The 21,545-nt window shown below is 47.4% G+C and overlaps 1 protein-coding gene, 1 long non-coding RNA gene and 1 pseudogene across 2 annotated transcripts; 1 reads left to right on the forward strand and 2 right to left on the reverse strand.

Annotated features, from left to right (window-relative positions):
• Positions 1-2,697: 2,697 nt before the first annotated feature.
• Positions 2,698-8,820, reverse strand: LOC137464637 (uncharacterized). The gene is made up of 2 exons (XR_010994328.1): positions 8,705-8,820; positions 2,698-2,901 (listed from the first exon to the last, which is right to left on the reverse strand). It is a non-coding gene; the product is annotated as an uncharacterized lncRNA (long non-coding RNA).
• Positions 8,821-9,834: 1,014 nt separating this feature from the next.
• On the reverse strand, positions 9,835-13,201 carry LOC137465375 (basic proline-rich protein-like; annotated as a pseudogene).
• A 1,393-nt stretch (positions 13,202-14,594) lies between these two features.
• On the forward strand, positions 14,595-16,478 carry ANKRD34B (ankyrin repeat domain 34B). Its single transcript, XM_068177436.1, has one exon. It carries the CDS (start codon positions 14,605-14,607, stop codon positions 16,087-16,089), a length of 1,485 nt encoding a protein of 494 aa, XP_068033537.1. The 5' UTR covers positions 14,595-14,604; the 3' UTR covers positions 16,090-16,478.
• The last annotated feature ends 5,067 nt before the right edge of the window (positions 16,479-21,545 follow it).

Consider the following 21,545-nt stretch of genomic DNA (forward strand, 5'->3'; position numbering starts at 1 on the left):
TCATGCCTGATGGTAAAATACCTCAATAGTGAATGGTTCCAAAAACCACAACCCACACTTTGAAGGTACACCCTGCAGAAGGGGGTCTGAGCAATTCCACAACAAAGGTTGCATGAGACCTTGCACTGATCTTACAGACCATGGCAGCATCCCTGACAATTCCATGGATAATGACAGGCATTAGACTGTGTCAGAGCTTTACTACTGAAACAAAGGGTTTTAGTATCTCTCTCCTTGTTCAAAACATGCAGCACTGAGAAAGCACCAACCCTCCCAATTTTGACTGGGATGTTGTAAACATTTATAAGAGCCTTTAAAATCTGTTGGTGTAGAGGTAAAGGTAAGCAAGCCCAGCAGGGGAAGGGGGATCAGGAAGTCTCACACAGCAGTTGAGGGGTGCACTGATCCAGGACCTGTCGCTCCAGGGTGCATCCCACAGCATCACGTGTCCTGCTGCAAAACCTGCTCCAGGCTCCTCTCCCTGTGGGGCCACAGGTCCTGCCAGGATCCTGCTGCAGCAGGGGCTGCCCACAGGATCACAACCTCCTTCCTGCACCTGCTGCTGCAGCGTGGGCTCCTCAGGGCTCTCCGTGTCTGTGCTGCTCCTGCCTGGCCTGCCCTGCAGGGCTCTCCTCCTCTCCCCTTCCAGCGCCTCTCGCCCCAGCTGTTGTTACCCATGGGTTTTTCCCCACCTCCTTAACTCTGTTGGCCCAAAGGTGCCAGTTCCACTGGTGGGCTCAGCCTTGGCCAGCAGTGGCTCTGCTCTCAAGCCAGTGTCATTGGCCCCACAGGACATGGGGGAAGCTTCCAGCAGCTTCTCACAGCACCCACCCCTGCAGCCCCCCTGCTCCCCACACCTGGCCACACCCAGCAAAATCTGGTAAAGAAGCTTTAGTATTTCCCTAGGTTCACAGCTGTGTGAAAGCTTTGCTTCTCTCATAAAAAGTCACTGTGTCAGTTTGACTGCAGCCAGTTCGAAGTGGAAGAAAATTTACATTTATTTCTTAAAAGTCTGTGTTCCTATGTTCCTGCCAAGCATTATCAGTAAAGGTGCAGTTTGTTTATCAGTGTAATTTTGAATAATCTCTGTGACAAATACGGATTATAACCAATAGTAGAGTAGTTCTGTTTCATCTTTATTAGATATAGTTAAATACAAAAGTACTAAAAATATTAAATAAACTGGTATAATTTACACTGATGTTCCCTTAGAATATCAGCCATGAGCACCCCTTGAATTTTCCACTGCACTTTACTGCAACACCTAGCTGATAAAAAGCATATTTGTTGCAGCACCTGCTCTGAGTTGTCTCAGTTTTCTCTGTTTCTTTTGAAACTGTAAGCACTTCCCTGTATTGATCTTCTTGTTCTGTGTGTGCTGATGTTACACTGATCGATAAAAACAAGTTTATGCTTACATAATGCTGCAAGAAGAGTCCAGAGTTTTAAACTGACAGCACATGGTTGAAGGGGAGGAGAGGAAAGAGACTGCTGCCAGGGAGATATCATTTGGTATTTTTTTAAATACGAGTCACAGTGACCGTGGCAAGAGAATAACCTCCGAAAAGTGTTTAAAACATACCTGTTATAGGTCAGTGCTGAAAGCTCTGACAGTTTGCAAAGTACTGTGTTTTGGACAACTGACATTTATTAAAAGTGGGTGGAAAGACTTCACGCAATGTTGGCTGAGGCCAACGTACATTAGAAGAAACTTTGTGCCTAAGTGCAGAGATAGGGTTCACTGAGGCCAGGATGTTTTGTAGCATCATTTCAGTTTCAAAGAACTTTTAACTTGTGTGCAAAAACAAGCCTGCTGAGAATCTAAGTGGTTACTCTTGATTCTTTGTGGAGTCACTCAGTCCTCTCCAGATTTAACTATGTCCTTTGTCAGATACAACAACAAATTAAGTTAATTGACGTTTCATGGAAATGTGCACTTCTGTCTCCTACTTGAAACTTTTCAGAACATAATGCTGTTCCTTCAGTGTGGGTCTCTGCCACAGAGATGCATTTTTGTTTGGTTGGTTTTCAGTAGAAGCACTGTATTTGGACAGCACCTTTTGCACCACAGCTTCTCAACATACTGAGCCCCGTGAAGAACTAGGAGAATGCATTTGACTGCAGTGAAGCTGAACCCAAAATCACGTTCACCCCAGGGACAGACAGCCCAGGCACCACTCTTTAACCACACCAAGGTTAAAGGTCTGCTGTCTCAGGGTGGGTGGGCAGAAGGGTGTGAGCCTGTGTGCTCAGCAAGCACATGCAGACTGTTTGCTGTTGGGTGTATTGTGAGGGTGGTTACCTGGCCCCTGTTACTTGCCCAGGGTAAAAATAAGTCTCTCATACTGTGGCTTGATGAGAAAAAAAACCTGTGTTCCAAATGTGTCTTCCCCATGTTTTGTTTACTCCTGTACCTCATTGATGAATGATTCCTTGAAAAGCCATAGATTCTCATTACGTCCAGTACAGGGGAAAATGCCATGTTTTTACCCAGTTCCATGCAGCTAAGTGCAATGAATAGCATCATGAGTGACAGTGCAATTACCAATCACCAAGAAAAGTCTATACAGGTATAATTTAATCCCCCTTATTCATGCTTTCCCGGGAACAAACTGTTCCAAACATATTAAAATTTTAATTTTCGAAGTTAATACTAGATTTAACAAGATAGCTAAAACGAGAGGGTTTGCATAAAAATTGAAAAACAAACATAAATATTTTTACTGCTTGTCTATTACTCATTATCTCTTATCTGACAGTGGACAGCGATTTCCATTTGGCAGTAGAAAGCCGATGTTTTCGGTAGTGTTAGAGCCACAGTGTATTCAAGGTCAGAGCTGGGAACATTCCAACAACAAATCTCTGTCGTGGACAGCAATCCATGGAAAAGAAAGGTACACTCTGAAAAATAAGTTAGCTAATTTACCAAATAAAATACTATTAGTATTTATACAGAAGAGCAGGGGAAAAACAGGAAGGGGAGAATGGCAATGATTATCTTATTCAGGTTATCTGAGGAGAGCACTGGTAGCACTTGACATGACATCTTAATGGGGAACAGACATTTGTGTTGACTTCATCAGACAGCAGCTAATTTGCTGAGGATTTAAACCTGAACCCAAACTTAGCCTGAGTAGTTAAAAAGTTATGCTAACAGAAGAAGGTGGGAGCAGGCAGAGGCTGATTTGAAGGGAAGGATTGTTCCTTAATCAGGATAGAAAATTAGGTGAGCAGAGGTGACAGATGAGGCAACAAAGTCTGGTGAAGTACAAAACTGGGAGATGCCTACCTTGTTATTCAGGCGTGCATTAGCTGTCTGCTTGCCCTGGAGGGCTGTAGGAATAAAGCCAACCAAGTTAGGGTAAGGCTGGCTGAAAAATCTGAAGAGCCAGGTCCTGAAATAGAAGAGTGGAAGAGGAAAAAGAGAGCTGAGAAGAGGAAATTGATGTTTCTTAGAAGGATACATGGTTTATCATGTTAGCTTGTAGCTATAATTACTTGGAAAATGCTTTAAGAGTGCTGCAGGGTTTAGCGCCTTGAAGATGCTGTGACAAAGAATGTCATTAGAGAGGGATTTTCAGGATTTGGGCATTTGTGTGACTGCCTTTGTCAGCTCCACAGAAATCCTCAGCTGGAGTTGCTGTCCGGAGGTGCCTGTTCCACACCTGGGAGCGAGAGTCCCATCCCTGAGCCCCCCGTGCCCAGGGGCTGTCGCTGTGCCCAGCCCAGTGCTCTTCTGCTTCCCTCGGTTCTGGGAAACCTACTCTTTTCCCTACCTTCACTTGCTTTCAGCTGGCCCTGGGGTGCTCCTGGGTTATTTTACCCTCTGTTCTCTGAATGCAGATCATTCTGTCTCCTCTCTGTAACATCAATTCATACAATTCATACAATTCATATGAATTCAAAATTCATACAAGAAGCCTTTTGTTAGATTAATTGACATGGTTGGAAAAAGAATAGATGAGCTCTTAAGCAGAGGTCTATTCTGATTACATTTTCAGGACTTTTTTTCAAGTGTCTTGGACAAGAGCTTGCCTTGCAAAAGTTGCCTGTTCATCTCCAATTAAATTGCGTGGGTTAAAGTAGTGTTTTTCATACATCTTGTTTTGCTCTTTTTATCATTTGATGGTTTAGCTACAGCATTGTATATGATCTTCAGTCCCTGAGCCGTGGTCCTCGCCATTCTGTTCCTTATCTCTTCAGTTGTCCCATTGGATTGAAAATTTACAGAAAGTCAGAGAATTGGGCTGATCAAGAGAAGCAGGTATTTCAAATAGATGTCTCTTAAGTATGTGCTTATTTCTGATTAAGTGGTGGTGAAGTGTTTCTCTTGAAACTGGGCCATATTTTTGCCTAAGTAAGCAAAGCTGTAGGTATGAAAATAAATATTTTGTTAAGTAATGTCTGCTGTGAAAAAAAAATTGAACAGTAAATACAAACTGAGAGTAAACAGAACCTGAGAGGGCAAGAAATGAATGATACACCATTACTTATGGAGCCCTAAATTGATGTCTCTTCCTTCCTTGAGCAGTTCAGTTTAACACGTTCCTGACGCCAAGCAGAGCCTTCTTCAGAAAGCAAGCCATTATTCAAAGCCATAAAGTAATTTATAAATTATGTAATTTATGTTATTGAGATGGACACTTGCATGCTTCCTCCAAATGCAGTTTTCCACACAAAGCCCTGCTGGGAACACTCACATTTGTTTCGGACAGCTGTCCCAGTGGATGGATTACCAGCCCTTCACTGGAGATCCCTGCTTCACCTCAATAACTTAAAATGGATTGGGCCACTGAACTGCACCAAAGCTTGTTCAGTTGTACTAAGGAGCACTTTAGGAGCATTTACTCTTTTTAGTTCTGTATCAGTAGCTCATCGAACATGCCCAAAAAAGCTCCTGGAAATTATTTCTTGTGAAAACAGCTGGAAAAAGAGCTTCGTCTTCATGAGAGCAAGAAGGAACTTTTAATCACTATGCCTCCTCTTGTTAGGTTTTGCTCAAAAAGATTAAAATTTAGATCTGGTCCCATCAGCAGTCCTAGGTGGAAAACCTCATTAATGTAACATATCTAAGCTTAGAAATGTTTATTTTTTCCTAATTAATTTTAAATCTTTTTTTTTTTTTCCATGACTGTTCAGTTGTTTATCATGGTAGAAGGCAACCAATTTGACTGGAGTTCTTTACTCACTGAGTATTTTTGTGTATATTGCTATTTCAGCCAGTCAAAATTGATTCCTTTAGTGTTGACTCTCAGTGGCTCTCATGAAATTATGGTTATCTTTCCAATGGAATCATGTAAATTCTGTTCCTTTTGTTGCAGACCAGTTTCACATTTTTTTCTGCACAATTCACTATATTTTTTCATAGTATGTAATTCAAATTCTTTTAGAAACTGCTCCAGACAAAAAAGTACAGACAAGGTTCTGCTGCAATCTAAACAACAATTTATAAACATGTATGAGAAAGATTCTGCTCTAAGGATGTTCACAGACTGTGGGAGCTGGCAAAAGATAGTTATCTCCTGAGCCTGCTGATTTGTAGCAGCTGTGAAGGTAGCACTTGAATTGAGCAGCATTGCAAAGGCTTGTGCCCATGGAACAAGACATTTATTGCAATATCTTCTCTAAAGCTGTTAGAGGGAGCCCTGCTTCCGTCACCAGCCATAATTATTCCTGCAAGTGTCACAAGTGCAGTTCCCACACACACTCAGTTTTTTAATCGAGGTACTTGGCAATAAACCACCAAACACTTCAGAGAGATTATTTCTCCAGGCGAAAGCTCCACGTCCTAAATAGCTAATGAAAGCATGCGTGATGGAAACCAGGAGATACCTGGGCACTGGCATGACCTGCCTGGAGGCAGAGGGTCACACCAGAGCCTGGTGGGCCCGCAGAGCCTGTTAGCAGGGACAGTGCAGTGCCACGTGTGCCTCCAGATTGCCTGGGAAGCAAACCAATAACATATCAAGGCACTTCTCTAGATTTTACACTGCACGTGTGGGGTTTTTGTGGGACACTTCATAGACTCCTAATTCCTTCTGTTTGGTTTTGGTCATTATTTTTGAAGCACAAATCATAGCACTCCGCTTCTCTCATAGACCTCTCAACTGATGTCTCTACATCACTACCATAATCCCCTTTCAAGACTTTGAACAAGCAAGCAGCTGTGCCTGTTACATTTAAGAGGTATATTTTTAAGAACAGTGTTGTTTACAAGATGAACACATTCTTCTCAGCAAACAGTTCTACTACAGTAAACATCTGCCTCTGTACCTAATGGTTTAGAATGTATTTAAGGTGCCAGAATAGTATATCATACAAATGGTTTCAGGGTTTGGGGTTTTTTTCAGTCATCTCAACTAAACCAAGTTAATTAGACTTTTTCCATTCATTCAGCGTTTTGAAAATAATTCTATGCACTAATACATAATAAAGTAACTGAATTACTGGAATGGCTTAGGTTACATTATATCATGTTCAGCAATTCACACGGCCATGCATTAATAGATAAGTAATTACATATGTAAGCATCACAGCCCCTTCCCTTGAATGAGTTCTTGCTGGTGTAGGCTGAGCCTGGCCAGTACCAAACAGACACCATAGAGTGTTTACAATTTCTCATGGGAAGCAAAATCCAAAACTAGGGCAGGGGGTGAAGATGTCAGTTGGAACTTAACTATTTCCATTCCTTTCTTTTATTTTCCTATGAACAAAGTGCTGGTTCCCAGGATCCCCAAGGACACAGGAAAGGCCCGACTGTGGTTGAAGACACTTGGGCCCCACAGGTGTGCCTGGACTGCCAGGTGCCAAGCCAGGGCTTTCAGGTCTGAGACCACCTTCCCAAAACAGGGCTCCTGGGCTCCAGGCCTGCAGTCCAGTGCTGAGCTTCCTCCAACTTGCTGGCAGCTGGCAACCAGAAAACTAAATATGTCATTTTCCTGCCTGCCTGCCCATATTTGGGCACAGTTTATCAAGAATCACCCACCTGGAGCCATGCTCTGATCTCAGAAATGCTCATTAGGTCGTGGCCTTGACGAGCAGCACCACGAGGGCTGAGCTCCTCCTGAGCTACCAGAGACACTGTCTGCTCCCAGGATCTGGTGCAGGCTAATGAGCAGGTCCAAGTGGACAAACGTTTTTATTGTTGAACACTCAGAGAAAGCTGCCAAGCAGAATTGCAATCCGGACGGAACGTTACTATGCCTAGCACTGTGACCCTACAAACATTGGCCCTAATGTTGCGACCCTACAAACACTGTGGGTCTTGAGTGAGTCCTTCCCTGAGCTGGGGCCATTTCCCACAGGGGAAATGTACAGGGATTGTGCACACCTGAGCAGGCTCTGGCTCTGCGTGTGTGACTGTGAATGTGCTACAGAAAATGGAGTAGGAATGTTGCTCTCTGATTCCTAAATGCACTAGATTCATAAAGTCAGGCCTGTGAGTGACTGTCATGCTTCTAGTAAATTCTACAGCCCTTTGTTAAATTCTTTAAATCAGGCTGTTTATTCAGTGCCACTATCTTTAAGTGCTGTTAAAATTTTTAGGCCTAAAGCTTTGGTCGAGTCTGAGGCTACGTTTTGCCGAGAGGTCTACTCTGAGCCCTGTAACTCAGTGACGGGGTCTCCCTTATCCCTTTGCATCCTCACTCTTTCCCATTCTTCCTCTTTCTCCTGTCCGCAGCCTCCATATGTAACACTTTCATTTGATTTTAATTTTAGATTGATTCATTCTAAATTTTGATCTCTGTGCTTGGACTATGAGTAGTAGAGTGTAGCATGCCAATGAACTTTTTGCACTTCCGCTTTTATATTAAACCTGATTTGGCAATACCTTTTCCAGTGGTTCTTTGAGCAACCTGAAACATCCATTTGTGACAAACTTTTTAGTTAATTAAAATTATTATTAGAATTCTGCAACCATGAAACTTTCTCCTGGTACATATCCAGGTAGCCCAGTTGTCAGTGAAATACAGGAGAGGGTTATCAAGAAGTGTGATAAACAAATATACCATGTGCATATGCAGACATCTTCTGTGTTTTATAATAAAATCTGTGCTTCATGGATGTGTTGCCTGCTCTTTGCTTTCCACTCTCCTTCACTTTTAGCAGGAACTTCTTGATACTAGTAGTTGTTTTTCTATCCAACCAAGAGTATCCATGGTGATGTTTATAAGAAAAAAATCTAATTATCTTCATAAAAGTGTTCTTCCAAGAGCTGGTTTGATACGCGGGGGTTTTTTTTTGGTTTTTTTTTTTGGTCAATGATTCATGTTGGCTATCAAGCTCAACAGCACAATGCAGGCAAGGATGGAAGGAGGAATAAGAAAGGGACATTTAGAGCTGCAAGAACTACAGAAGTGGTACTGTTTCAGCAGCAGGAGTGCTGGGATATACACGAGTGTGCACTGCCTCTCCATCTCACAGAATTAACCCAACAACAGGACTGTGAAGAGCAGTAAACTCCTCAAGAGTGGGTGCTCAGTACACCAGCTTTTCTGAGGCTGCATGGCAAAGAGTGAGTATTAAGAATGTGGATGAGGTAGGGGAGAAAAGAAAACGACGATAATTAGAATCCTACCACGGGCAAACAAAGCCCCAGAACATCTGTGGACATTCTCCCAACTTGGTTTTTGAAAGAGAAGGTTCAAGAGTAACTGAGGAACCTGCCCTTGGAATGTTGTTTGTCTTAGTTCCTTATTCGTACCATTTATCCAGCTCTTAGTCATGACGGCTTCTCTCTGATCCTGATGTGCACTTTTAAAAAATAGCAAGGCACAAATCCCCTTCACACTGCTCCTGGAACCTTCTCTCTCTGCGATGCCAAGCTCTGCTGTGCAGCTGCACGCTGTGCTGTGGCTTGCTGCTCCTCCTCCGGCCGTGGTGGCTCGTTTGGCTGCCAGCTCACCCTCACCTGTCCTGCCGGTGTGCGGCACTCACCTGGCGGCCGTGTGCTCGCACAGGCTCGGTGAGGTGGCCGTGCCTCGCCAGGGCTGCCTGCAGGGTCTCACACACCCCTCGTCTGCGACTCGCCCTACCGGGTGCACTCCCAGGGAGCGCCTGGGAGCCTCTGGGGAGCATCAGGAGCTGCTGTGGCTCACAGGCGTGTGTGAGAACACCCCCTGGGCGCCACCACAGGCACCCAGCGACTGCAGGAGAGCGCAGCGCAGCGATGGGGAGGGAAGGGGAGGGCCAGGCTGGCTGCTCCAGGGGCAGCCGTGCTCGGGTGTCCCGCAGAGCTCCTGCCATGAACCCGAGGAAGGCCGTGGGCAGGGATTTCTGCAGAGCCTTTGGCACTGTGTCCCAGACGGTCCCCACAGGACCTCTGTCAGAAGCGAAGAGGCTCAGGCAGCTGCTCCTGGATAGCCTGGAAGAGACAATGCCCAGAAGGGGTCTCAGTGCTGTACAGCATAGGAGAATGCACGCACGGCAGAGCTGCATCCTTCCCAGCAGCGCTGCGTGACAGGCAAAGAGCCAAGGGGCACGAAGCTCTCCCGAGCTCTCCCTCTGAACCCCAGGAAAGCCTTTGTTACTGTGAGGGTGACCCAGCACTGGCACAGGCTGCCCAGAAAGGCTGTGGAGTCTGTCACTGGAGGCATTAAGCAAATGGTGGCAGGGCGCTCCTGGGTGATGGGAGGCTTGGGCTGGATGAGCTCCAGAGATCCCCTCCAGCCTCAACCAGACTGTGTTGTTGTGAAGGTGTCCTAAGCTTGCATGGAAACCAAGAAATGTCTTTGACTGTGCCTTGAAATTTCACAGGATTCTAACCTGTGAAACTAACCAGGAATTACTGCAAAGCCGAACTCGGTCACACCTGCGGGAAGTATCTCCTTGGGCTCAGCTGCCTCTCAGCCCTGTTAAATCCATGCCCTGGGTGGCTGGCAGCAGCGTGGTGGTGAGGAGGGTGTTCTGCGGGCTGTTCCTCCGTTCCTCTGGCTGCACCGACAGGAGATCACAAAGCACAGCCAGGGACCCCTCGGTGCTGCCTCTGTCCGGAGCAGCCCCCCCTGGCAGGGCAATCCCCGGAGGTGCTGGGGGCATGAGAGGGGATGGGGCCGAGGATCAGGAGCTGTGGGGTGACGGGGCGTGTGGGGCTGTGAGCTGTGGGACGGTGTGAGACAAGGGGGGCTGCAGGTGTGAGGGAACGTGGGGTTACGGGAGGGCTGAGGGGTGGGCAAGAGCAGGGTGGCGTGGGGTCTGAGAGGTGTCTGGGGTTTGCAGGGTCTGACAGGTCTGAGGGGTGTGTGGGGTACGAGGAGGGTGAAGGGTGTGAGGGGTGTGTGGGGTGTGAAGGGTATTTGGGGTGAGAAGGGTGTTTGGGGTGCTGGGGTGCGGATGTGAAGGGGGCTGAGGGGCAGCAGGTGTGTGCAGCCGTGGGGTGCAGAGGCTGTGAGCGGGCTGCGGGTATAGCTGCGGGTATGGCTGCGGGTATGGCTGCGGGGCCGGCTGCGAGTATGGCTGTGGGTCCGACTGTGGGGCCGGCTGTGGGTATGGCATGGCTGTGGGTCCGGCTGTGGGGCCGGCTGCGGGTATGGCTGTGGGTCCGGCTGTGGGGCTGGCTGTGGGTATGGCTGTGGGTATGGCTGTGGGTCCGGCTGCGGGGCCGGCTGTGGGTATGGCTGTGGGTCCGGCTGTGGGTCCGGCTGTGGGTCCGGCTGTGGGGCCGGCTGCGGGTATGGCTGTGGGGCCGGCTGTGGGTATGGCATGGCTGTGGGGCCGGCTGTGGGTCCGGCTGTGGGGCCGGCTGCGGGTATGGCATGGCTGTGGGTCCGGCTGTGGGTCCGGCTGTGGGTCCGGCTGCGGGTATGGCATGGCTGTGGGTCCGGCTGTGGGTCCGGCTGCAGGTATGGCTGTGGGTCCGGCTGCGGGTATGGCACGGCTGTGGGGCCGGCTGTGGGGCCGGCTGCGGGTATGGCATGGCTGTGGGTCCGGCTGTGGGGCCGGCTGCGGGTATGGCTGTGGGGCCGGCTGTGGGTCCGGCTGTGGGGCCGGCTGTGGGTATGGCACGGCTGTGGGTCCGGCTGTGGGGCCGGCTGCGGGTATGGCACGGCTGTGGGTCCGGCTGTGGGGCCGGCTGTGGGTATGGCACGGCTGTGGGTCCGGCTGTGGGGCCGGCTGCGGGTATGGCATGGCTGTGGGTCTGGCTGTGGGTCCGGCTGCAGGTATGGCATGGATGTGGGTCCGGCTGTGGGGCCGGCTGTGGGTATGGCACGGCTGTGGGTCCGGCTGTGGGTCCGGCTGCGGGTATGGCTGTGGGGCCGGCTGTGGGTATGGCACGGCTGTGGGTCCGGCTGTGGGTCCGGCTGCGGGTATGGCTGTGGGGCCGGCTGTGGGTATGGCACGGCTGTGGGTCCGGCTGTGGGTCCGGCTGCGGGTATGGCTGTGGGGCCGGCTGTGGGTATGGCATGGCTGTGGGTCCGGCTGTGGGGCCGGCTGCGGGGCGCAGGGCGGGACCGCGGGTGCGGGGGTGGGCTCGGGGGTGGGGGCTGCGAGGGGCCGCGGCTGCGGAGGGGCAGCGCAGCCCCGCCGAGGCCGAGGGCGGTGCCGGGGGCGGCGCTCGGTGTCCCGGTGCTGCCGATGTCCCGGTGTCGCTCGGCGCCGCCGGGAGCGCCAGGAGCGGCGGCTCCGTCCCGTCCGCCCGCGGCGGAGCGGAGCGGGGAGCGCGGCGCGGGGAGCGGCGCCGCTGACAGCGCGGTAAAGTATTTAAACTAATTCTGAAAGCCTTCATCTAGCGCTCGTGGTGTCTGCGTGCTGCTGTGGGTGCTTCTCGCTGCCCAGAAGTTTGCGGTCCCCGCTTTTTCCCGGCTGCGCTGCAGGGAGCCCTTTAGAGCTGTCAGTCGTGGTGGGAACTTTGGGGTGGTGGTGGCGGAGCGGTTCTTGCAGCGCTGGAGTGGTAATTTTTGTAAATCAGAAGTAACGCGTACGTGGTAAATTTAAACTAGCAAAACAAGTTTTTGCTACCCTGACTGAATTTGCCAGGTTTAATGTGCCTATGAAGAATCATAAAAATACCGAGGTGCTCGTGCTCTTTCAGTGTGAAAGCTTGTCTTTTTTCCGAGATGGGAATCAATGACAATTTCACCGGAATGTTTCTAGACTCTCTAAGCACAAATGTGAGAGCTTGTTTAACTGTGAGGTTGCTGAGGCTCGGAGGGCAGGAGATCTGTCTCTCACATTAAACAGGCGAGGAATACTTTGCGAGAACTCCTTCATTCCTATCACGCATTCATGGCACTGTTGCCTGTGTTTATTTGTTGTAACGTCGATGGGCTCTCTCCCCCTCAGTGCTGTGATTAGACTATTAGATTCAGAACCAGCTTTTCATACTATGAGGTGCCTGGTGCTATTTTGTCTCAGAGTACTTTCCAGGACAATATTACTGTTTGAAAACAAAGCTAAGCACTTTCTAAACAGCACAGTGCAGGAATATTATCTGCACAAGAATAAGAGGAATTTGTGGGTGATTTGACAGACCAGCCCATGATTCAGTGTCACACACTGAGTTCCATAAGTTCCTCCTTCCTCAAACTGCTTTAAAGCTTGAAGCTGCTTTCAAAGTTTACCTTCACAGGTGAGAGGCACCTGTGTCAGTCCCGACAGCCTGGCACCTCATGGAGTGCTTCTGACACAGCAGTTAATTACATTTAGGAATGTTGTGGAGTCTCAGTCTGTTCAGCACCGATCTGCGAAGAATTATCCAATAAATCAGTCTTTTAGGGAATCTGCTTGGCCGGTGGTGTTTCACTTCAAGAAAGCCAGGTGTGGGGTTTTTGGAGCAGTTTGCAGCCAGACCAGGTGTGATCTGATGAGCAGATGAAGCTGTGGCTGTCATCCAGCACTCGGGAGCGTGTTCTGCATTATGTTGTTCCAGTTGTAAACCTGTAACACTATCTTTTGATTGCACAGTATCTGATTCTGAAGCATTTCTGTGCTTCTCCTCTGCATTTCATGAATCTTCTCCTCACTTTTCTCTGCACAGAAACATCTCAGGCTTTCTCCAGGCAAGTTCATACCTGCCAGCTCCATGTACTCCTAACTTTCCAACTTCAACTATTGTCTTAGGTCAGCCTTCCCCCCCGCCAGACCAGCAGTCCTGCTGGAGTCGGTGGAAACGGCGGATTTCAGCAACAGGAGGGGTTAGATGAGATGTTACAAAAGCAGCCCCACCTTCAGCCCTGACCTGCTGCTCCACTTCAGGTAGCATGATTCTCTTTCCATGCCTGTTTAATATTTAATGTTCTTTTGGCCATAAAAGGCATTTCTGCAGATGAAAAGGCTTATAAAAGCTATATGCTGTCACTTAAGTAAAGTGAGCAGTTAAGTATCACAGGAGCTTTAGATACATACAAAAGAAATGTAAAATCACCAACAACTTCCAGGTAGGTCAAAACCAGGGGAGAACACAATCAGAATTCCAGCATGTGTGTTTTCTACCAGGTATTTCTCTGCAGTTTCCTTCTGGAAACCTAAATGCACAAATTGATTGGATACATTTATAAAAGACTTTACAATAATCTTGAATACATTACTTGTCAAAAGTAATGTAAAAAATCATAATACACACAAAAATCATAATAATAATAATAGTAATTTGCACTGCAATGAAAGCCGAGATAGTACTGAGTCCTGTACTGTTAGTATAATGGAGTGAATCCCTCAATTAATTTCAATGCAATTACCTTTTAAAAATGTTTCGTCAAGATAGAGGGGTGAAAAAAACAAGCCACCAGTCAAAGTCAGATTTCCTCCCCAGATTTACAGGGAGTAAATCTGACTCTCATTTTTTTTTTTGCTTGTTGGACTTTTGGAACAAAGTATATTGAGATCATCCTTCGATTTTGGTATTCACAGTAAAACAGAATGAAATTACTGCTCTTCAGTTAATCACCAGAACATTACTAGTGTTTTCAGTGATGAGTAAAAATGATTACTTAATTGCCTTTACAGGTAAACCATGTAAACATCTTTATTTCTCTAGAAACACATTGTAAATAAATGAATGTAATCATGTAATGCATATCTAATCTTGTATTGAAATAATATTGCTCTGCCAATTATTAAAGACTGATTTTTTTTTTTTCTTCTAAAGGTTTTCCCTACACACAGGTAAGCAACCACATACAAGACATAGAAGTTTTAGCTGCATGACTGCAGGTATACATCTTATATGAATGTATATTGTAATTTATCCCACATTAAGCCCTTAATTTTTTCTGTGAAACCTCCTGATTCTCTTTGATGCTGTCAAATGTTTCTTTTGTTGTAGAGCTGATACTGTCTGCTCAGGCAGAGGACTGTGTGAAGGACAGTCAAAAAGTAAGAAGGTGACAGTCATGCTTTAATCTTACATAAACACTATAGCTATATTGAAGGAATTTTTAAAGTTTTTAATGCATTTTTTGTAAGTCTAAAGGGCAGGAAAACCTTTCTTCTCTTCTCCCCTTCATATTTTTTCCCCAAAATACGCAGGAGCAATCAGCACAGTGAAGCCCTCTTTCACTACTTTTCCCCCATTTCCTTCTCCTGCTCCGTGGGGACGCGTGCGCTTCCCTGGGCAGCCCGGCGTGGCGGCGAGGCCTGGGCAGGGCAGGAGGGCAGAGCCGGGCGATGGAGGCTGCGGACGTGCCGCCCGAGGGCTACTCGCTGATCAAGGCCGTGTACCAGCGGCGGCTGCGCCTCACGCGGCTGCTGATCGACGGCGGGGCCTACGTCAACGAGAGCAACAGCCGCGGCGAGACCCCGCTCATGGTGGCCTGCATGACCCCGCACGCCGACCTGCAGAGCGCCAGCAAGGCCAGGATGGTCAAGTACCTGCTGGACAGCAAGGCTGACCCCAACATCCAGGACAAGTCTGGGAAGACGGCGCTGATGCACGCCTGCCTGGAGAAGGCAGGCCCCGAGGTGGTGTCGCTGCTGCTGATGAGCGGCGCCGACCCCAGCCTGCCGGACCACTCCAACCGCTCTGCGCTGGTCTACGCCATCAACGCCGCCGACAGAGACACCCTGGAGCTGCTGCTGAAGGCCTGCAAGGCACGGGGGAAAGAAGTGATCATCATCACCACAGACAAGTCCGCGCCAGGGAGGCAGAAAACCAAGCAGTACCTGAACGTGCCTCCTCCAGACCTCGAGGAATGCACCTCCCCAGCTGATTGCACCTCCCCGTCAGAAATAGAACCAAACGAGGGTCCAGAAGACCCTTTCAGCTTTAACGAGCTGTATGGTGGGCAACAGGGGGACAACTCGTCTGAAAGAGTGCCTCTAATGACCAAATCCAGCCCCACGCCAGCACGGTTCAAGCTGACACAGATGCTGCAGTGTGATCCGTGGCTGAAGTGCTGTCCAGCGGTGTTTCAGCAGAGGAAAATCGCTTCTCCACAAGAACTTCAGGGTATCACTCCCATGGAAGAGCTCTCCTGTACAGTCAGTGGCCTTGACTTGTGCAAGAGTGTCACCAGCAGTCACAAAAGTAGAGACAGGAAGGACACTGCTCAGGTACTGAAAGCCTCTGATCAAACCATGTCAAGGAAAGCATTGCGTGATGCGGTAAACTACCAGACTCCTTTTGTTGAAGAGAAACACAACCCCAGTGAGATTCCCATGGGCATGGATGCCAGTTTGGGACAAATCAGCTTACTTTCAAACCTTGGCAGTATTATCAAGAAGGGAAGTGGAGAATCAAATTACAACATCTCCAGTTCTCAGTTAACTAACAGTCTCGTTCCTGCTGCTGATAGCAAAGGTAGTAAGTCACCAAAAGGAAATAAAGAGATTCTTCCTACGTACCAGACTTTGTTGCCAAGTCCAAGAAGAGTTCTGGAGATGCCTCCTGTTTCTCCAAGAGGCAGAAATCAGGCTCCTCTAGAGGAAGAGGGCTCAGGAGCCTTCGTGTTGGATCAGACGAGGCCAGGCTTCCTGCCTCCGCTGAACGCGAGCCCCCGCCCCCCCGTCCCAGAGCTCACTGTCATAAACACAGTTTCCGGAATGATTTCTTATGGACAAAATCACTTGGTACCACCAGGATCTGCCTTCCCTAAGGGGACCAAAGAGACGAATCTGCTGCGGAGGAGACCGTACGAGCAGATCACAGTGTGAGCAGATTCAGCAGTTACCGAATCTTTAACAGGAGAGCAAAGGGGATCTTTAGATATGTAAATATTCACTGCAGTCCTCGACTGTAATGGCATGTATCACAAAATAGAGCAGGTCTGTGATGTAAAGTAATGTTTCCCTCAGGATGAGTGGGACAGCTCCGAAACTAAATGAAAAGACATCTAATGAGGCTGTCTTCTGCCAGCTAAGGAGTGTTTATTTTGCTGGTTTTGTAAAGTTTCCAACTTGCCTGTGGCAGACAACCCACAGCAGTCCTTAAGTATTGCAGTTGTCATCGTAGGTTGTAAATACCACCCCTCCAAGCTTTCCCCAAACACACGCCCTTCCAGCGCCCAGAGACGTGGTGCCCGTGGAATCTGGGACCCTGAAGCGTTTGACCGCGATGCTGGACACCAGACTGTGCGTGTGTCCGGGCTGTACATACGCAGGAACCCCAGAGCCAGCAGCGTGCACGGGGCGGGTGGCAGCGGCAGTGTCTCCTGGCCCCAGCAGACGCCGGTGCCAGAGCTGGCGACGCCGGTGTCGCGGGGCCGTGCTGCCCGCGGAACCCCGGCTGCGGGCTGGCAGCGTGGCCCGCACGCCCGGCTGGCCCCGGAGCTCTGGCCGGGAGCCAGCAGGGCGAGTGGCCCGCCCGGGGTGTGCCACTGGCCAGCCCCGCTCGGGCTGTCCCGGGCACTGCGCGCCGCGGGCCGCTCCAGCCGCAGCCTCTGGAATCCGCTCCCGGGGAAAAGCGAGGGCGCGGGAGGCAGAGCCCGCACCGCGGACAGGCTCTGCAGCCTGCCGCAGTTCTGGAGCCCCAAAAAGAGAGCCGCACGGCAGGCTGGACCCCCTGCCCCAGTCACAGCCCTCCTCGCCGGGACACCGGGGCGCACCCCGCGCGTCTGCGCCAGCAGGGCACCGCACACACACACACGCAGGAGCAGGGAAGAGCTCAGTCCTCCCGCTCACACAGACCCAAAAGACATAACCCAGGGAAGGCGAGGCCCTGGCACAGTTTCCCCGGAGAAGCTGTGGCTGCCCCATCCCTGGCAGTGCTCCAGGCCAGGCTGGACGGGGCTGGGAGCAGCCTGCTCAAGTGCAAAGTGTCTCTGCCATGGCAGGCACCTCGGAATGAGACAGGCTTTTATTTCAGGAGGTTTCCAACCCAAACCACTCTGTGATCAAGTGAGTCCAGTTATGAGGCTCACCTGGGAGATGGAAACCCACGTTTTGCCTAATTTGAAACAGAGGACTGAATTTCCCACAAGTGGAAAGCAGTCCTCTGCAGCCTCCGAGCTACTGCGTATTTTTAAGTATCTCTGTCTAAAAATCTTTCTTACCTCTAGTGTCTTGTGATTTCAGGTATCTCCCTTGCCTTTGTGTGCATCCCATAGATGCTGGATTTCTGGTATTGTATTTGGCATTTACATCTCATCTTCTAAATTTTGAGAAACAGTGAATGTGTTATGTTTTGCTGTAATTTACAAAAAATTAGTTGTATTGAAATTGTGTGCATGTAATGTGAATTTCAGTACACTGAAATTAGGTATTTTTTTCCTGAAAATACTCAGTGGGTATGTTGCAGCTTCAGTCAAAGTTCACCAAATCTGACATTGCCTAAAAAAAAGCCTGTAATGTTATTTAGCTTTGCACTCAGTAGGAGACAATTTAACGGGGATCTTAAGAATAAAACAGTGCTAAGGGGATCTAAAACATAAACCAATTTAAAGAGGATCGAAGACATAAAACAATTTGAAGGGGATCACAAACATGCAAATATTTAATGGGGATCATCACCATAAAACAATTTAATGGGGATTCTAAACATTAAACCATTTAAAGGGGATTATAAACATATACTCTCTGTAAATAACTTTTTGGGAGTGTTTGTTTGCATTCAGGTTTCTGTCTTTTTCTTCAGGAGATTTTCCTGGATCAGGCCCTGTGTACACCAGGTACAAAAAAGGATTATGTGGACATACTTTTATGATACAGAAAATATGTGGAACAACATATGTCGGTATTAACTGAGTACAAATTAGTCCCTACACAGAATACACTTTCCAAAAGTTTTTACTACAATACAAAAGGAAATGGCAAGTTCTCATCTGTTCACCTCATAGTGAAGTTAAATATTTGAAGGGGAAATTAGATCTTTAAAAAATAAAAATTCTTTCTTAGAAGAAATTGACTATCACCAGGTGTTCTAACTGGGATCTTTGCTGAGGGTATAAAGCCCAATTTTTGCTGTTTTGATTTTAAAATTAATTATGTATATGGGACTATGCCTCCCTTAAATGAAACCATAATTTTTCTACAAAATGCTCAGACAATGGAGGGAAGTGGCAAGTGTCTGGAAAAGGAAAGTTTTTGGTAGTGTTACCAGTATTTTGTGATTAATTGTGATGCAAAGTAGTGCAAAGTGTTAATATTATTGTTTGTGTTACTGTTACAAGTGACCCTCAAAGGAAAAAAAGCTTTGTTCTGTTGCTGTTGTTATGCTGAATAAATAAAAGTTATTTTTTTCCCCCTCAGAGGGAACATGGAAATAAGCGCATGCTTTTATTCACTACTCAGGAAATGATGAGTCACTGCGAAAGGTACTCACTCAGAAGTGTTTCTCAGGCTGCCTCTGCACAAGAAAATGGGAACGGTTACTTCGATTTAATCCAATACAGCTGAATCTGCCCAGAGCACGGTGCGAGAGAGGCTCTCTCCACCTGCCGGCAGCTTCCTGCGGCTCCACTTGTGGAGCAGAGATGCACTTGTGCTATCTTTGAAGCCTTAACCCATGACATTTCACAGCCGCCCCGATGTTCTTTCCAGCAGAGCACGGTCAGCGCGACCCGAGAGCCTGATGTTAAATCCTGGGTTAAAAACAAGCCCTTTCGGTGTCCTTGGTGGCTCCCAGCGGCTGTGGCCCCGCCGCTGACAGTGGCCCCCAAGGCGACACGGCGACACCGCGCTGGGCGACACCCCCAGGGCAGGAAGGATTTCAAACCTAACCGGGAAAGGTGGGAAACAATTCGGGCTGCTCCCCTTCTCGTCTTCATTTTCTCTGCAGAACGCTGTGAAACCGCACAAAGAAAGTAACTTCAAAACAAAGAGCGGCGGCTTCACAAAAAGCAGCGATCATGTGAGAACGCCCATTATTTTGGTTTAAGAGATTTAAGGACAGCGAGTCACTACACAAAAATGTCGTAAACTAGCAGTTTTCAAGGTCGTGTTTCAGGTGCAATGTTCAAAATACAGGCTTCAAAATACCTTTCCCTGAACATTTAATTTGGTTTTGCTCTTAAGGAGAATTGCTTTGTTTTGATCTTTGTCTTTTACAATTACACAGCACTTCCAAAATAATATTGCCATAATTTGATGCAGCTCTACAAGAAAAACAGTAAACCAAGTAGGCACTACATTTCCTTTTTTCTCCTCATCAGTCCCATGTAAGACCTTTATCTCTCTGCATGCCATATACAGCAGAACTAATCACTTCCCCAACTATAGCAAGGGATTTATAAATAAAGATTCTTACAATTTCACTGTAAAGTACTGCTGGCACTGCACTAACTTCAAGGAAATCACGTTTCGTAATGAAACACCTTCAGGAAGCTCAGGGGGGTGGGTTTCAGAGCCAAAGAGATAAAATCCCAATTGTCATCACTAAATATTCCTACAAAAGACCAGCTGTCAATCCTCTTAGAAAGGCAGTGGGTCTTTTACTCCTGTACACAAGTTGACCTTTTTTGTAACCCCCCCCCAACACACACACACATATATACACACAAACACATACATGTGCATGTATAAATATGCTAAATTCCTGTTTCTCAGCAGCACCTGTTACCTGAGCCAGGCGTTTCCTGGACTCATGACGCAGGCAGCGGCAAAGATCGTGCTAATCCAGGGGTTTTGTCCCAAAAATTATGTCCAGCTACTTAAAAATGATGCTGGGATCTTATGCTCAACACCAGAGATATTTTCTAGCAATGTACATGGGGCTATTTATTCCCAAGTTCCTGAAACCCAGACACAGAGGCAAGCTGAGGAACTGCAGCAAATTCCTGTATTTTTCCCCCAAAAAGCATCAGCAATTTTTAACACTTCTATGCGAGCTTCACAGACGGAGTGAGTTACAGCCTGCTTTCTCTCAAAAACACTTTGATTTTAAAATATAAACCTGACCTGTACATATATTTTAAAACCATATTCACGTCTCACTGCCAGCCCCACAGCAACACGTTTTATTTCAGGAGAGCATTTGAATAAACACAGAGAAACAAAATCAAATTAATTTATTTATGTGCAAGTCAGACTAGACTGACATAAACAACTTCACAGGGGACTAGCAAAGATACACAGGTAAAATTACTTACAGAAATTCATATATATAAAAGATAATCCATACAGAATAATCAAATTCACCACATAGTCATTTCCCGGTAATCCAGATGATGTCTTCTTTAATTTTATCTCATTATCTGTTACTGACATCCACAGATATTACTCAGATATACTTCTTCCTTAAAAATACTTCTGGCAATTGCTGACGTTTTTTACTTAATAGTTTAATGAGTTTTAATAAATCCCAGTACTTTGGGTGGGAACTGGTCAGTGGGAAGATTTCTAAACAGCAAAAAAATGTGTCCCTGTGGTCCCAAAGAGTGTGTGGTCCCACTGAGAGATTAAATCCTACAAACCAATGAATGCAACTGCCAGCAACAAGCCACAAATGAAAAAGGAATAGCTTCTCCAAACTCACTGTAGAAATCACACAGCCAAGCCTGACCCTTTGGTGGTTACTGCCACTCACTTTGCCTGGTCCTACAAATTAAATTAATTACTTTGTTCAGCTATCCCATGTATAATCAGGTAGTTTTCTTCCTTATGTGGAAAAACTTGCTCCTAATTTTAGCCAAGCACACCTTAGCAGATGACCAAAACAAAGAAAGCTCTATCCCTCAATAAAAAAAACAGCTATTACATAAATCTCTCAAAGGACTTGTAGGTGACAAAATGCAGTCTTGAATTTTAATGTGAAATCACGATAATCCAAGATTTAGGATTAAGAAATGTAACTAACTTTTCTGTCAGAGCTGTACCAACGCCATGTAGGAACCAAAAACTACTGTAATTTACTTTATTACTAGCGGCCTGTAAAATGCCGTGTACAGTATGTTAGGTTAACAGATGAGTTCACAAAACTTCCACAGGAACCATGTGAGAGGAACGGGAAAAGGAGGACAAGAAGCTGACGAAGTAATGCTTCTCAGGGCATTAGCTTTTACTCAGAAGCTAAAATGTCCTCTGTGATTGTGGAAGAAACCTCTGTATTTTCTGGTAACATTTGTGGTGTTTGGCAGAAGCCAAGCCCGCAGGGCCAGTGTCTCAGTCTGTGAATTTTGGGGACCTGCAGCAGCAAAAGAAGCAATAAATGGTTTCAACGAACCAGGTCAGGCTCC

The sequence above is a fragment of the Anomalospiza imberbis genome, chromosome Z (assembly GCF_031753505.1).
Source record: "Anomalospiza imberbis isolate Cuckoo-Finch-1a 21T00152 chromosome Z, ASM3175350v1, whole genome shotgun sequence".
Lineage (NCBI taxonomy): Eukaryota > Metazoa > Chordata > Aves > Passeriformes > Viduidae > Anomalospiza > Anomalospiza imberbis.